The sequence below is a fragment of the Chelonia mydas genome, chromosome 8, assembly GCF_015237465.2.
Source record: "Chelonia mydas isolate rCheMyd1 chromosome 8, rCheMyd1.pri.v2, whole genome shotgun sequence".
Taxonomy (NCBI): Eukaryota; Metazoa; Chordata; order Testudines; family Cheloniidae; genus Chelonia; species Chelonia mydas.
The window spans coordinates 44733215-44750629 of record NC_057854.1 but is presented as its reverse complement, the minus strand read 5'-3'; the positions used below and the strand labels follow the sequence as shown (position 1 = coordinate 44750629).

The following is a 17415-nucleotide window of genomic DNA, read 5'->3' as shown; positions in this document are numbered from 1 at the left end:
CAGTCCCAGCCGCTTTATCAGCAGCCCTGCTCTGATGTGGGTGTGGCATGTGTGTGTATTTGTGTGTGTGTGTGTCTGGTGGGGAAGGGGTGTAGTTTGCTCGTCGGCAGTATAGTTCGCACAGCTGAAAAGGGGAGACTAGAAAAGGTAAAAGACAATTACAGAGAGGAATCTGGCCAAGGAAAGAGAGGGGAAAGCAGGAAGGAAAAACTTCCAGACTGCAGGAAACAAACGTGAAGTGCAGGAGAGAGAGCACACAGCATGCACAGAATGGGCACAAAGTGCCAGAGAGAGAGAAGAGGGGACAAAGCGATTGCAATGATTTACTGAGCTCCTACAGGCTCTGTGCAGTCCCCAAAATAAAGATGGTGCCTGCCCCAAAGCCTGATGGGCTGAGTACAAATGAAAAAACAAACAAGGAACAAAGAGTGCAACAGAATAAAGCAACGTGGAAGCCAGAGGAGATGACGGGGGGAGGGCATGGGAGGAGCACTTTAAGAAGAAATATAAAACAAACACAAAGCAATGGAATTCAAACAGGTTAAAGTGAGTCTGAGAAGGGAGGCATTTGGGGTCCATTCTCAGTCCCTCCAAACCTGCACTGAGCACAGGGACGGGGGAGAGAAGCAAAGGTGGCTCTCGCTGTGTACTCCCTGTGTTCTAGGGGCATCCAGGGTCCTGCCTGGTGTAAGTTAGAGCAGCCCCCAGGGTAGAGGGCCCCTCTCTCCCAGTGGGTTCCGCAGGCCACCTGGCAGCTGCAACAGCGATGATGGAGAGCCATGCTAATGCATTGAGGTACTTTCCCTCCCAGTGGTACCAGTTGCAGGGTAGAGCCTTCTAGGACTGTGCTCTTCTGAGCATGGACAAAGCTCGTCTCCATTTCTCTTCCAGCAGCCAGCTTTGACCCTGAGAGAAGAAAGAGGAAAGGCAGCTGCTGAGGAAGGAGAGAGACCAAAGGACAAGGAGAGCCGACAATGGGGCTGACATGGGGACCCCACTAGTTTTACACCAAGAAACACATTCGCTACCAAACACCCAAACAGTTTGCCTTCTGGTGGCTCAGTCTCTTGGTAAAGTGAATGCTCCCCATTCCCTGGAGCGTCAGGCCTTCGCTCACCATTCAGCATGGCAAACTGCTCACTCTAGCAAAGGCTATTTAATTTTCAGATGTGGTCAAACTTAATCCCACTTGGTGCCTGTAGTCTACGTGTTTTCCAAGTGTAAAGTGCATTTCCTATAGGGCTTGGCAACCCTGACATGTAGGCTGCTGATTTACTGCCTGTATATGGCTCTAGGGGCCTGGTTTTTGGCCTGCAGGTCTAATCCTTCCTTAGAGACACCCAGCCAGCTCTCACGGACTTCTGAGACAAGCAATGTGCCCACGGAAGGTTTTAGACAGTGTCATTGTAGTGAGTTCTCAGCAGACCTGAAAATCAGGCCACTCGTGTTCAGTAGCAACCTAACTTGTGACTCCCTTGTTTGAAAGTGTTGGTCATAGTGTGTAGATTAGGGTGAGAAGAGAGGAAAATCCACTGTGGTTTTGAGAGAGCATTAAAGACAAGCTTCTGTTTTTTTGGGGCTGCTTTGTGGTGTGGGAAGGAAGAATGAATCTGGGGAGTTTTCTCAGAACTAGTTGAATGATTTCTTTTCCCTGCTTGTTTTTTTTACTTTGGAGACATCAGTCTTGCTTTCGTTTGTTTGGTTGCTGGAGCCCTGTGCACTCATGTAGGAGCTTTCTGAGCATTGGTCAAGGGGCCCAGGTGTTTAATCTTTCACAACACATGTTTCCTTCCAACAGCTTGCCAGGCATTCAGATGAAGAGGCTGAAACAGAGAAACCAAACCCTAAACCTTTTGAAACCGTCTGGTGTAAAAACCCTTCCCTTCCATACCCCAATGCCAGTTTTACTCATCACTTGTGATGTTCTACTCCTGCAAGTTCTCTGGTCACCTATCGAGTCTTCTCTTGCTTTTTTTAAAAAAAGGACTAAATAGCCTCTTTTCCTTAAAAGAAGAAGAAGAACTTCAGGCCTCCTTCATGCACTACAAATAAAACAGGGCACAGACTGGTTCCCAGGCCCATGCCAAGATCCCTAGACCATGACTCTCATGGGCTTCGCAGCAGATTTTTTAGGGGGCTCGGGGCAAGAGACACCAGCATCACTGAGTTCAACTAGGGAGTTAATTGAATCTTCTCCACCTTGACTTAAACTCAGCTTGTGAAAAATGTCACACTGCAATGATTCTGGATGCCGCCTTTGGACTTCACATGTCTCCAGATTCAACAGCCTGAAGCCTCACGCCCCAGCGTGAGCTTGGCCCACCAGAAGGCTTGTGCCAGAAGAAGATGCTTGCATTCTCCAGTGTGGAGACATGGATATCTTTTCCCCTTTCACAAGAGAGGCAGAGTTATATTGCAGTAGCACCTGGAGGCCAATCAGACTAGGCCCTCACTGTGGTAGGTGCTCTACTGTCTTGTAGTAACTGACAGTCCCTGCCCCAGACAGCTGACAGGCTATCCGCAGGGACTTTTCAGGCAGGACCGGCAGGGGAGGGTCCTTAACTGAGGAGCTCCATTCTGGTGGTGATGGTCTGCCAGAGTCTTTTACTGGTGCCTTCAGAGTACCCTTAAGTCTCAGCTGGCCTAGCTTTGGCTTCTTTAGTGTCCCTTGCCTTGATTTGCACCTCCAGTCTCCTGATGACTAGCTGGGAACTGATCTGTTTGGAACTGGGGCTGTTGGAGATTCTGTCTCACTGTCCGTATCTGACTCCTTTCCTTTCTTTTCCTTTCCGATCTGTAGGCTCTGGATCTGGGAAGGCCTGAAACTAGCCTCCCATTTTACAGGCACAGTTCATAGTACTTGCCCGTCTGCCTATCTGATTTTCTTGCCCCCGCAGCTTGCTCAGTGTCGAAGTACTAGAAACAGAACCTGTGATTAAATAGAACAGCTAGTGGGGGTACGAAACTGCAACCGCAGGCAAGTTCTCAAAATCAGGCCCTTGACATTTGGCATTTGGTCTTCAAGCCTCTCCATGAATGGAAAATGGCACACAATCCATAGCTGTTAAATAAAGATGCACACTGTTGCTTGCACAGCCAGAGCTGCAGCCCGTTCTCTGCAGAGGACTGTCATGCCATCGATACATAACAGGGAAGAGGCTGGTTCACTTTTTAGATACTCCCTCAAACACCACGCTGCAGGTAACCGCTGTATGTTGTGTTGAAGCTGCCTGTTAAATAAGTCGATTTCTCTGTGGGCAGGCCTGCTCTTTGAGCTGGAAGGTGATAATTCCAGGTCAAGGAGACATACCTCTGTTAGCTTTGACTGAGCTAGCGCACTAAACCTCAGCATCATGAGCGGTGGGACGTGGGAGGAACTAGCCCATAAGAACATAAGAACGGCCATACTGGGTCAGACCAAAGGTCCAGCCAGCCCAGTATCCTGTCTGTCAAGAGTGGCCAGTGCCAGGTGCCCCAGAGGGAGTGAACGTAACAGGAAATGATCACGTGATATATCTCCTGCCATCCATCTCCACCCTCTGACAAACAGAAGCCAGGGACACCATTCCTTACCCATCCTGGCTAATAGCCATTAATGGACTTAACCTCCATGAATGTATCTAGTTCTCTTTTAAACCCTGTTATAGTCCTAGCCTTCACAACCTCCTCAGGCAAGGAGTTCCACAGGTTGACTGTGCTCTGTGTGAAGAAGTACTTCCTTTTATTTGTTTTAAACCTGCTGCCCATTAATTTCATTTGGTGGCCCCTAGTTCTTATATTATGGGAACAAGTAAATAACTTTTTCTTATTCACTTTCTCCACACCACTCATGATTTTATATACTTCTATCATATCCTCCCTTAGTCTCCTCTTTCCCAAGCTGAAAAGTCCTAGCCTCTTTAATTTCTCCTCATATGGGACCTGTTCCAAACCCCTAATCATTTTAGTTGCCCTTTGTCACGGAGTGTGGGGAGTCTGGGCCCTGCACCCCTCTTCCTGGAATTCACCGTGACTCTCAGCTAGCCAGGAAAACAGAAGGTTTATTGGACAATAGGAACACAGTCTAAAACAGAGCTTGTGGGTACAACCAGGACCCCTCAGTCAAGTCCTTCTGGGGGGCAGGGAGCTTAGACCCCAGCCTTGGGGTTCCCTGCGTTCCACCACCCAGCACCAAACTGAAACGAACCCCCTCCCCCCCCAGCAGGCTCTCCCCTGCAGCCTTTGTCCAGTTTCCCTGGGCAGAGGTGTTACCTCCTCCATCCCCCTCCTGGCTCAGGTTACAGGCTCTCAGGTATCCCATTCCCAATGAAACTCCCCTGCCACATTCCCAGGTCAACACTCACCCCTCCCTGCTGCATCACACCCTTCTCTGAACCTTTTCTAATGCCAGTATATCTTTTTTGAGATGAAGAAACCACATCTGTATGCAGTATTCAAGATGTGGGCGTACCATGGATTTATATAAGGGCAATAAGATATTCTCCGTCTTATTCTCTATCCCTTTTTAATGATTCCTAACGTCCTGTTTGCTTTTTTGACTGCTGCTGCACACCTCATGGACATCTTCAGAGAACTATCCACGATGACTCCAAGATCTCTTTCCTGATTAGTTGTAGCTAAATTAGCCCCCATCATGTTGTATGTATAGTTGGGGTTATTTTTTCTAACGTGCATTACTTTCCATTTATCCACATTACATTTCATTTGCCATTTTGTTGCCCAATCACTTAGTTTTGTGAGATCTTTTTGAAGTTCTTCACAGTCTGCTTTGGTCTTAACTATCTTGAGCAGTTTAGTATTGTCTGCAAACTTTGCCACTTCACTGTTTACCCCTTTCTCCAGATCATTTTTGAATAAGTTGAATAGGATTGGTCCTAGGACTGACCCTTGGGGAACACCACTAGTTACCCCTCTCCATTCTGAAAATTTACCATTTATTCCTACCCTTTGTTTCCTGTCTTTTAACCAGTTCTCAATCCATGAAAGGATCTTCCCTGTTATCCCATGACAACTTAATTTATGTAAGAGCCTTTGTTGAGGGATCTTGTCAAAGGCATTCTGGAAATCTAAATACACTATGTCCACTGGATCCCCCTGTGCACATATTTATTGACTCCTTCAAAGAACTCTAATAGATTAGTAAGACATGATCTCCCTTTACAGAAACCATGTTGACTTTTGCCCAACAATTTATGTTCTTCCATGTGTCTGACAATTTTATTCTTTACTATTGTTTCAACTAATTTGCCCGGTACTGATGTTATACTTACCTGTATGTAATTGCCAGGATCACCTCTAGAGCCCTTTTTAAATATTGGCATTACATTAGGTATCTTCTAGTCATTGGGTACAGAAACTGATTTAAAGGACAGGTTACAAACCATAGTTAATAGTTCCGCAATTTCACATTTGAGTTCTTTGAGAACTCTTGGGTGAATGTCATCTGGTCCCGGTGACTTGTTACTGTTAAGTTTATCAGTTAATTCCAAAAACTCCTCTAATGACACTTCAATCTCTGACAATTCCTCAGATTTGTCACTTACAAAGGACCACTCAGGTTTGGGAATCTCCCTAACATCCTCAGCCATGAAGACTGAAGCAAACAATTAATTTAGTTTCTCCACAATGACTGTATTGTCTTTAAGTGCTCCTTTTGTATCTCAATTGTCCAGGGGCCGCATTGATTGTTTAGCAGGCTACCTGCTTCTGACGTACTTAAAAACATTTTGTTATTACCTTTTGAGTTTTTGGCTAGCTGTTCTTCAAACTCCTTTTTGGCTTCTCTTATTACGTTTTTACACTTAATTTGGCAGTGTTTATGCACCTTTCTATTTACCTCACTAGGATTTGACTTCCACTTTTTAAAAGATGCCTTTTTATCTCTCTCTGCTTCTTTTACATGGTTGGTAAGCCACGGTGGCTCTTCTTTAGTTCTTTTACTGTGTTTTTTAATTTGGGGTATGCATTTAAGTTGGGCCTCTATTATGGTGTCTTTGAAAAGTGTCCATGCAGCTTGCAGGGATTTCACTCTAGTCACTAAAGAAAAGAAAAGGAGGACTTGTGGCACCTTAGAGACTAAGAAATTTATTTGAGCATAAGCTTTCATGAGCTACAGCTCGCTTCATCGGACGCATGCAGTAGTATTTTCGACTGTATGCATCCGATGAAGCGAGCTGCAGCTCACGAAAGCTTATGCTCAAATAAATTTCTTAGTCTCTAAGGTGCCACAAGTCCTCCTTTTCTTTTTGCAGATACAGACTAACACGGCTGCTACTCTGAACTCTAGTCACTGTACCTTTTAATTTCTGTTTAACTAACCTCCTCATTTTTGCATAGTTCCCCTTTCTGAAATTAAATGCCACAGTGTTGGGCTGTTGAGGTGTTCTTCCCACCACAGGAACGTTAAATGTCATTATATTATAGCCCGCCGAGTCCGTATCTATGGTCCTGATCAGGAAGTCTGTGTCGATAACCAGCATAGAACAGCCTTTCAGGGGCTTGGATCTATGCGCAAGTCTGCCATCGCTTAGAGAAGGACATTTTGGGGACTTTGTGTGTGCGTGGGATGGGTGGAGATTTTGTCATTCTATAGATTATGCAGGAAGATGGCTTGGGAATCTGAATATTTAGATGATTCTTTTAATATCTGGTACTGGAAGTAGCATGGCTGAAGTAGCTGAGCACTCTGGCCTCCATCCAGCACAGCACTTCAGGAGCAAAGCAGCTCTCCTGCTTTGCTGGATCGGGCCCAGCCCTTAAATCAGAGATGTGGGAGGAGAAGATTTGGCTCAGGCTGCCCATTCTGCTACTAACTGTGGGTGTGAAATCAAGCTGGCTCCAGAACCTCCCTGCCTCAGTTTTCCTTGCTATGACAACACTTGCCTTTAGAAGGGTTGAGATCTTTGCACTCAGTGCAAAGTCATATGGCTTACATTAGGGGTAGTAAACAGAAGTCTAAAGGCACTGATGCTCATGACACTCTGGTCTTTGTCCCATTGGCCGCACACTCTCTCCAAATACGACAAGCTCCGTTCATGCATGAATCAAATATAAACTGAGGAGCTGTCTTACTCCTAGTTAATAGTGCACTGCTTGTTACAGAGGGCCTGTTTACCTTGGATGTTAATGAGTCCATGATCTAGTATCCAAGAGGCCTAGAACTGGGGGTGGCGATGGAGGCGGGTAGTAGCTGCCGTGAATACTGTTCTGTTTGTGCTGCAAGAAAGGAGCATTCGTGACTGTCATGTTGTAGAAGCTGCTGTGGTACCAGGTAAAATATCTGTGGGTTTTTTTCCTTCTCCCACTCTTGAACAGTGCATTTCTCCAGGGCCTGGTCTAAGGACAGGCAGCTTTCATCACAGAGAACTACTAGGGCAGCAAAAGACTGAAGCAAACCCACTACTCTCTCTTCCCTCATCCGGGCACTTACGGAAAGCCAGGTAAAAGCATCTGTTTGTTGCAAGGCTGCCTTCTCTTCGAGGGGGTTAGTTTTCCAGCACATCAGCAACCTTGCTACCAAGTTTCATAAAAAAACATGTCCATGGATCAGCCATTTTAAAATCCTCCAGGTGTCCATATGAAAATAAAAGCCGACTCACAGGGCAGCAATAGCTTATATACATAAGTGTGTGTGTGTAGATAGATAGATATGTATGTGCTTACAGAGCCAACCAGTCTTAGTCAGAATGTTTCTGACTGGTTCCCTGATGCACCTACCTAGTCTATATTTACACATCCTGTTATTTTAGATGGTATTCCCCCAACCTACTTGTTTATCTCACCCACCTCTCACAACTTGTATCAGGCCCAGGTCCTCAAAGGTATTTTGTCTCCTAACTTCCACTGAAATTACTGGAAATTAAGAACCTAAATACCTTTGAGGGTCTGTGTCTAAGCTCTTAGGGGCAGGGATTGTCCTGTACTGTGTGTTTGTGGACTGCCTGGCACAATGAGAGGCCATTCAGTGCTTCTGCAATGTAGCTAATAATCAAAGTGTTTTATGAACCCTAAATCCCTAAAATTGCACAATCCCTTTGGATAAATTGGAAACCAAAAACTTTCAGGGGTTATCTTCTGCTAAGGCATAGCAGGCCTAGTTTAAAAAGAAAAGGGGGGGGGGGGCACTAAAGTTGCACTTGTGCAGCGAATAAAGAGGTAATTTACACATGCAAACTGTGCACTACTGACACAAATCAGGGAATAGTGTTGCCAGCTCTCACAAGATTTGATGTTTTACTAAACCGCTCTCCAGCTCCTGGAGTTATGTGATTATATGAGAATCTCAGCTTTCATTAAAAAAAAAAAGTTTCTAGCCCTCATGCTGCAGAGAAAAACTTGGAAGAGTGACCCAGGTGCTTCTGAAGGGCTCAGAAAACAGAAGGCCAAGAGAAAGGTCCCAAATTGTTTTGTTCATTCTAAATCTCATGATTTTTAAGCCAATCTTATGGGGGTTTTTTACGTTTGGGGTTGGCAATTCTGAAAGTGTGGTTTTCCTGTTTGTGCCTCTCTCTCTACTGTGACCAATTTGGGGCACTGGTTTTTGAAATGGAGTCCCCCTAATGTTAGAGCAGAGTCCTAGGTAAATTGATGTGATTTCCACATTTCTGGGAAAGACTGGATGATGAGAAAGTGGCGATTTTTGGTGTGTGTGGAAGGTTACTCAAACAGGGACATTAAATAGCAAGAAAAGTATTTATACACCCATAAAATGGATATGCAAGTTGGCAATAGCCAGAAATGTCCATGTTAAGGGAGATCATGGTATTGTTGTAGCTGTGCTGGTCTCAGCATATTAGAGAGACAAAGTGGGGGAGGGAATATATTTTATTGGACCAGCTTCTGTTGATGAGAGAGACAAGCTTTCGAGCCACACAGAGCTCTTCTTCAGGCTAGTGGAGACACAGTCCATCCTTAACACACAGCGTACCTGGCTATTTTCTTCCTCATGAAGGATAGCTTAGGGAGTGACTCAAACCGTTAGCTTTAAAGCTTTCCGCATAAAAAAAAACCTAGCATAAAATCTGAAATCTGTAATGTGTGTGTCAATTTAAATATTACAGAGGAAGGTTGGGTTGGGGACCGATCCTCCTTCCACTGAAATCAATAGGAGTTTTGACAAGACTTGAATGGCAGCATTGTAAAACTTAAGGGGTAGTGCTGCTCCTAGGTCCTGTTTTGTACATTTGTTTTTCCCTAAATATGTGAATAAGAGAAATTGGCCCAAACCAAATCCCCAGGGCTGAACAACCCAGAATCTGGTGACAGCCAGAGCCAGACCTGAACTATGCAGCATACACCTTGCTGTAAATATTGTTGATAAGAACAAAACATGTTTGATACTCTATAATATTGGACAATCAGTTCCTCCTCCACCTACCTGCCAAGACTTGAGGCCAAGGCTCTGGGCCCAGTGCTCTTCAGTTGCCCTGGAGTGTAAATCCAGTGTACCTGTACTGAAGTCACAGGAGTTGTTCTGGATTTAGCTCGGGGTAGCAGAAAGCTAGGAAGCTCTCACAGATGCACAACAGAAAGCAGGAGAATGCTCAGCTTTATGGGATGTCTGCACTGCAGCATGTTTCGAGGTACCAGACCTAGCTTTGATCTTGCTAGCTCAAAGCCAGCTTGTGTAACAATAGCAATGAAACCATGGCAGCAAGGGCGGTGGCATAGGCTCGTCCTGCCTGCCCAGAACACTGGGGACATAGTTGGGCAGATGCCATCCATTCTGCCATGGCTTCACTGCTACTGTTACTTGAGTTAACTAGATCAAAGCTAGCTCAGGAATGTCTATGTGTGTGGCAGTCACACCTCTGACTGCAGTGTGGAGAGTGCCTTAGGGCAGGGCTACATTTACTTTACGGAGTTGTGTAGAGTACAGACAGTGCATGCCCAGCTAGTACGGTTATAAATAGCAGCATACGGCACTGTTTAGGTGAGTAGAGAAGTGTGCCCCACACACCTGAACCCCCAGGGTGTATACCCTACCCAGTTCTCTACATGCCCAAGTACTTCCTCCCACATTTCCACTGCTGTTTTTAGTAGTATAGTGCCCTGCTGCCTCCCCACTACAGTAGCCTTTCCCTGCTGCTTCCCCCATGTCAATGTCTTTCCCTGTTGCCGGAGCCTTTCACTGCAGCCTGTAGCTACAGCTGTAGTGCCGATACGTTGCCGTAAGCGTGGACATAGCCTTTGATGCACTCTTGCAGTAACACTCTGGACTTTGCAAGGAAGTGGAGAAAGAACTTTATTTCCAAGTCTCTTCTTCTAGAGTGCAACTTGCATGTGCTTACAGCGCACTGTAGGTCTCTCATACTGTGTGTTCTGCCCTTGTTTTCTTTCCAAAAAAATCTTTCCATTCACCTTCGTGTTTCTTGGCTTCCATTGGTTTCAGAGAGACATGCCAAGCCGGGTTTCCAAATGTGGGAATCCTAACAGGATGCTCCAATCAGCACGTATGCTCAGCATTGCCAGTTTCACGTGACTAGATCTCAGTGCGTGGAGATGCAGGGTCCAGGCTCCTTGTCTAACAGTCCAGTGTGCGCTGGGCTGCAGTGTTAATGAAGCTGAATCTGGGGGGGTTTCAGAGTATTCTGGCTGCTGCAGGAGAGTGTCTTTCCCAGGGGAAGCTGGGGTTCTGTTGAACGTCGAGGGCCCCGTCCTGCCAGGGTCCCAGTGGAGCTGAAGGTACCCAGCACCTTGCAGACAGGGAGGCTGCCAAGTTTTGCAAGTCCCAGCAAAAGTGCCATTTTAATAAGAATGTTACATGCAAAGCGCTGAGTGTCTTCTGCCCCAACAGCCTCAGCACAAACCAGCCCCTGAAAAACCAAGTGGAGCCAGTTGAGGGGGAATAATGAAAGGGCTAAACACAGGAAGAATCATTCAGTATAATGGATAGGCTGGCTGATCTCTCTCCCCACCTGGACCTCCAGGCTGCCCCCGCCTCCCTCCACCATTGGCTCAGCTGTGTCTGTGCTGGCTTGTCCCTTCCCCACTAAGCTGATGCAATGTGCTGCCCAGTGGGGTCAGCCTGGCACAGCCTGCCCGCACGGTGCCATTTGGAGCACCCAGGCTGTGCTGTGCCCCAGCGCATCGAGGGGGCGCACTCTGGGCCCCAACCGCTGGACTGCTAAGGTTCCTTATAGGGAAGGTATGGGCAGAAGGCCCAGGGAGTTTTGAGTGCGTCTCACTAGGTCAGGAGAAGTCAGTTGCAAAGCTGGGGTTAGGCTCCGGGATGAGATCCGACCCCACGGAAGTCAGTGGGAGTTTTGTGGTTGACGTCCATGGAGCCAGGATTTCCACCAGCAGACCTGGCTCCCAGCCCAGCAGGCAGAAGTATCGGGAAGGGAAGATGATCATGACCTATTCCCAAGATCCTCTAGTGAGGGGCACATTAAAAACTCCAGGGGGACACCTGCCACCCTGTTCCTGCCCTCGCTAGCTGATCAAACCCTCCTGACCCATAACCCTGGCATGTGGGGACCTGACTCCTTTCCCTTCTTGGTCCTCAGGTTGATGTCCCTCAACCCTGTGAGAGCCAAAGCCCCCGATCCTGCCTTCGGTGGCCTCGTCGTAGCAGGTTTGGCTTTTCCTTTGGCGTTCTTGGTGCAGTGGCCCTGGGGCTTCCATCCTGAAACATTCGCTCTTCTCTGCAATTAGCAGCTCTATGTGCTCAGGGCAGGGAGTAGCCAGCTTTGAACTCAGCCTCAGGTGCTTTGTGCTGCTCCTTTGACTGAGATCTTCTAAGGTATTTAGGCACCAAACTCAGTGGAAGAGCTCTACTATACAGCAACCCGTAGCCTGTTCCACCTCCTCCTTCTCGCCCTGGGAGGCGCGCTCCCAGCAGGTGTGATCAGGCTGCTGCCCTGCCCTCAGCCACAGAGTGGTTAGGAGCTCACTGACACCTTCTCCTCATTGTCACCAGCTGCCCCTGGATGTGGAGGGCTGCCAGGCAGGCAGATGTATGGGAACACTTCTTCATGGCATGTAACCGATCCATAGGCAGTGTCGGGTAACACCTGTTCTGGGGGTTGGTGTACATGGACCGTCATGCTGCACATGTTTGCACACACACACACACACACACAAACCACAGCTAAGAGGCTGGGTTCGGCTAGGCCAAAGTTTTCAAAAGTGGCCCCTGATTTTGCCTGCCCATCCAGAGCACCATGTGCAGGATTCTCTCCAGTGCTGAGCACCCACAGCTCCATCTGAAGCCAGTGGGTGCTACCCATGCTCAGCGCTTCTAAAAATCAACCCCCCAAAACAGGCACCAAACAACAGCAGCTCCTTCAGAAAGTTTGGGCTCTCGTATTTAGAGCAGAGGCCTGAGTCAGGGCTCCTTTCCTGGCTGTGCCTTGATCCTCATCAGCTTGAGCAAACACTGGGCAGCCACACAGAGCTAGGTGTTGCCAGCCTGTGCACACACGAGCGTTCAAAGTCTAAAAGGACAGTCCGTGGCGTCTTCCAGACGCAGCACTTGAGGTGGCCCCAGCCTTTGCCTGCAGCAGGAAGTTCCATTCATGGCCCTGAACCTCAGCTCTGGGTTTATTACCCCCAGGAGACTCACTGACTGACCCTTGAGAAGGACGCCAGGACAGCACGCGCTGGAGCAGGCAGAGCTGTGGGATCTGTCCACTGGGGGAGAAGAGAGATTGTGCCTCAGGCCACCTGTACATACCTCCCCTTAGAAGAGGGCAGTGGTTGTCGTCCCATGTGTAGGATGGGAAATACCATTTGGAAAACGCATCATTCAGGGTTCATCTGTTGCCCAGAAAAGAGCCCCGAGCCAGGCCTTGCTTTTGGGCAGCAGCTCAGCTACCACCACGGTCCTGCTAGCATTCCTATTAGTCTCCCCCAGTGACAGGAGCATTATCACAGACAGGGTATTATCCTTTAGCCACGGCATCCACCCCTCTGCTTAGGGTAGGTGCAGACATGCAGTGGTCAAACGTCAGCCCCCTACCGATGCTCCCATTCCCACCATTGCTACCATGGCTGGAGAGGCATTGGGGGGAGGAGGGCAACTGTGTGATCTTGAGAAAAATGCTTGTGTATGACCTCTGTGTGGGTGGAGGAAAGGAAGATATGAGAGCAGATTTCGGATATAGTGGAGGATATATGTACATGCCATCATGGGCACATGGGCAGTTCCAAAAAGAGGAACTGCAACAAGTTAAATGACCCTTGTTAACCCAAAATAACGAGACTTCCCATCATGTGTCAGGAATAAACATGGCAGCAATGGGGGGCACTCAGATGCAAGGGGGTGGGCACTCCAAGGACCAAGGAAAATAGGTGGCAACACCAACCCCACCCTCCAGGCAAAATCCTGAGGACAAATGAATGCCACACCATGCCTTGATGGTCATGCTCTCCCGGGCCAGGGGAGGGAAGTCAGTCTCAGAATCAAGGGCCCACCACAGATAATGCTCTGCTCCCAATGGTCCAATCCAGCAAGAGCTGGCTCAAGAACATCAATGAAAGCTGCCATGGTGGAAACAGAGAGAGCCGGGAAGCAAGCGGTGTAGGGCTCCATAAAGCAAGAACAGTATGTGGGCTGGCACCTGGAAGCAGAGGAGGCAGGTTTAATCTGCAGGATTTAGGGGAACGCTCCAGGCTCCCACTCATTTCCCTAGGCCCCTTCAAACTTTTGAGCCGTGAAGCTCCCAGGGTTGTGAATGTGAGCAGGAGGAAAGCTGCACGGATTGCATGGGGTTGTAGGTTGCCCCTGGATTTCGGGCTCAGTCAGAGGAGGGATGGAGTGCACGCCTTGTTCTGCGATTGCACCAGTTCCTCTCACACCCGCCTTCCCCCACCAACATGGCAGCCAAGAAACCGCAGCTAAACTGTTTCTCCCTCCAGAGAGGCTCTGGACCAGGCCAGCAGCACTTCCTGGCAAGCCCATCTCTCCCCACACTTTGTACCACGCGGGAATCCTTCACTACACCTCGCTCTGCTCCCTGGGGGAAGAAGACGAGGGCTGTGAGCCGCAGGAGCCTGGGGACTGCAAAGTGAGAAAGCACCATCTGGACAGCGATTTGATTTCCTAGGGCTGGGACACCCTGAGAACCTGGCCCACCTTGCTGGATATCATGGTATAATTGTTTCCTCTCCAGTATCAATGACAATGGCTGAGTCACCGTTTGGCCATCTCCAGACCCCTACCCCAATATGATGGCTTATGATTGTGTCCCAAATACAGACCTTTGGCTCACAGCAAATTTTCCTCCTTTCGTCCTGCTGACGTTGCTAAGCGAGATAGACAGAGGCACCCTGCTCCACAGGTCAGGGTGCTCCCTTTGGTAGCTAGGAACCTAGACAAATGGCCCTTAGCCCCTCCAGGAGCAATGGGGGGCTCCTTACATACTCCCCCTGCTCAGACTGAAGCCTATAAGACAGGTCAGCCATGACCCACCCATCCTGTAGACGTCACCACAGCTGACAGTTTATTACACAGTCATAGTGGGGCTGAGCTCTTATCCTCATTAGAGTAAAACCTCGTCCGTTCCTCTGGGATGGGAGGAGCCTTTGTGGAGCAGACAAAGAGAGGAACTCTGCACTCCTTTGCAGAGCTTCATGCCAGTTGCACATAGCTCTGGGTGGTGTGGCTGGGACTGGGATTAGCCTTACTGCTGGCCACAAATTTCAGAGAGGGAGTGTGGGGACTCCAGGAGACCTGGCTCTGCCACTGGCCTGCTGGATGACCTTGGGCAGTCACTACCCCGCTCTGTGCCTCAGTTTCCCCATCTGTAAAATGGCAACAATGAGTCCCTTGGCTCTTTTTATAAGCACTTTGAGCGCTCCAGAGGAAAAGGGCTACATAAGTGCGAGGTAGTACTAGGAAGCTAGCGGGCAAGGATGGGCTGCAGAGTTGCTTGACACCCGCTCCAACGGTTTGGGTGTTGATTCCCTTCCCACAGCTCCTCTGGCATGCTCTGCCCAAAGCCCATTTAGTCAGGGAGAAAAGAGGGAATTTCACCCAGGTTGAATGAGCAATTGGGTGAATGATCGTACCATCCTGGGTCTTCTATTTAACAAAGCGCTGCCACCCTGCCATGTGACTGCTACTGTGGTCCTTTGCATTGAGAAGAAGTTGCTCTTCAGTAGCTAGTTTCATTTTAGTCCTAGAAGGCGCCTGCTGTGAAAGTGTAATTGTGATATGCGTATGGATCGCTGTCAGGCAGTGACCTCCCCATCTGACGGCTGTTTCCGTGCCCTCTGAGAAAGGCGTGCCGTGGAGTTGTGTTGCTGTGAATCTATGAATAGTTCAATCATCTGCTCCTTTAAAAATGTCTGGCTGTTCCACTAGAAGAGGGAAGGGGCTGGAATTTAACTGGCTGTGAGTGATCCAGGCATCCGAGTGGAGCTGTTTTTTGAAGACCAAAGTCTTCTGGGCAGTGCCCCACGTTTCTAATAAATCGATTTTAGCCGTCTGAGCCGACGCTAAGTGTACTGGTTTACGTCATTCCTGGCCTAGGATAAGCAGCTGTGTAACTGACGTTGGTGTTGTAAGGACCTAGATTAAGAAATAATCAACCGAGACCATTGTTACTATCTAACGTTACATTGTGGTAGTGCCTATAGGCACTTAGGTGAGGTACAAATATGTACTAAATGATAGTTGCGCTCCAAATGCTTTCAGCCTGAAAGCATTTGAGAACGGTGTATTGCACGTGTTACACACATTCTTAACCGACACACTGGAAAGACAGACCAGGGAATAAAGGCAGCTTAGTTTAGTTAATTGATTGATTATTCCCTTGATTGATTGCACTGACGTTCATTGCAATAAAGTGCCCAGCGTCTTGCATATGAACGAGACTGTTTGTTGTGGGACTGAATAATTCTGCCTCTCTCACAATAAACCCAGCCAGTCGCTTCCTGCTATGCTGCATTTGTGTTTGTTCATTTACCATTTACTTAGACTCCAGCTCCAGTGGCACAGAAATCCAGGGATTCTTTTTTTTGAGAGGTCCACACAGGGCAAAGGCTGTGCTCAAGTCTGACAGTTTAGCAGGCTCTTTAAATCTGTTGCATTTGTGCACTTGTGTTCAGCCGCCATATAGACCAAGCTTTCTTCTGACGTGATCCTGATCCTGAATGCATCACCTTAATTTCTGCTCATGAGCTATTGCTGGCCTGGGCCCAAACACATAAGAGCTTCATGGATTACTTTCAGGAACTGAAAGCCTGAGAAGTGGAAAGACAAACATCACAAGGAGGGCCAGGTTCCATGACGCAATGTGTACAGAGGAGGGAACAGAACAGGCCTGTTCCATCCTACGCTGCTCTGAAGCAGCCCACCATGTGCCAACTAATGCCAGATGCATTACTGCTGCAAATTGGGAAGAGCCCTCCTGACCATTCACCTCCCACCCACAAAACAATAGAATGAAAAAATCCCTGTAAACTCTGAGCAGCTGTAGTCCTGGGCAGAAAGTCTGAAGGCCTGTCTACATAATTACCAGCATTATTATACTGGTACAATTAGCCAGCTAGCAGTGGCCTAAGTGTGCACCCAGGCTAGTTATACCGGGATAGCTATTGTGGTATAATTATAGTGATACTGGTAAATTTCCCAAGCCTTTAACTATTGCAAATTTATAGAAAATTGATCTAATCTGGCTAGTTTCACAGCCTGTGTAACTTACATTTCTGTGACAGCGGAAGGGCAGGCATCATTTCTAACTCCCTCCTTCCAGGAGATGTTACAGTAGCCATGGGAGTCAGTGACACTGCCCCCTACCATGTGGCAGGGGTATTATCCTCTGTAACCCTGATCTGTGTAGAGTGACTACGGCCAGGTAATAAACATCAGGCTTTCACCAGCACTCCTTACCCTAATTACATAGTCATTTCTTGGCTTTTTATAACCGTGTATGGTCTTATGGTTAAAGCACAGGACTGGGGTTCCTGACCTGGTTTGGGTTCAGCAGCCTTCTGTTGTGAGGTTAGGAAAATAATTCACTTAACCACGCTGTGCCTCAGTTTGTCTGTAAAATAATACCTCCCCCCATACACTTGGGGTGAGCGAGGGAGCAAGGGCAAGTTAATTAACATGGAGCTCTTTAGATGGAAGGTGCTGTGCAAATGCAAACTGGCACAATTAACATTTGCCATTCTGTAATGGTTTCCAGCCAGGGAGCTTAATGTGTTATTAGTAATTAACTCCAGGAGTAAACAGCAGCACGTTTTTCCTTTGGAGATTTGCATGAGAATTAGAGTTATTAATCTGCTCTCGTCTCATGCTGAAACTGCAACCAAGACACATGCCACGAAGGATTCCTGCAAGAATGCAGCAGTAGCTGACTCTAGGCATTCATACATCCCCAAGAGTTGGTACGTAACCCTGACTCCTAACACTCTGGAACAAATTACCAGGAGTTGGCCTACAAAACAGGGGCCAGAGCAGGAAAT

At 47.9% G+C, this 17415-nt stretch overlaps 1 protein-coding gene across 2 annotated transcripts in view; it reads left to right on the top strand.

Annotated features, from left to right (window-relative positions):
* Nucleotides 1-15434, top strand: part of LOC119566955 — a 37250-nt gene extending 21816 nt beyond the window's left edge. For both annotated transcript variants that reach the window (XM_043552744.1, XM_037907449.2), the window contains exons 4-6: nt 7315-7439; nt 11508-11575; nt 13861-15434. In XM_043552744.1, the coding sequence (XP_043408679.1) occupies nt 7315-7439; nt 11508-11575; nt 13861-14048 (381 nt within the window). In that variant the 3' untranslated portion in view covers nt 14049-15434. The remainder of the gene's footprint in view (nt 1-7314; nt 7440-11507; nt 11576-13860) is intronic.
* The last annotated feature ends 1981 nt before the right edge of the window (nt 15435-17415 follow it).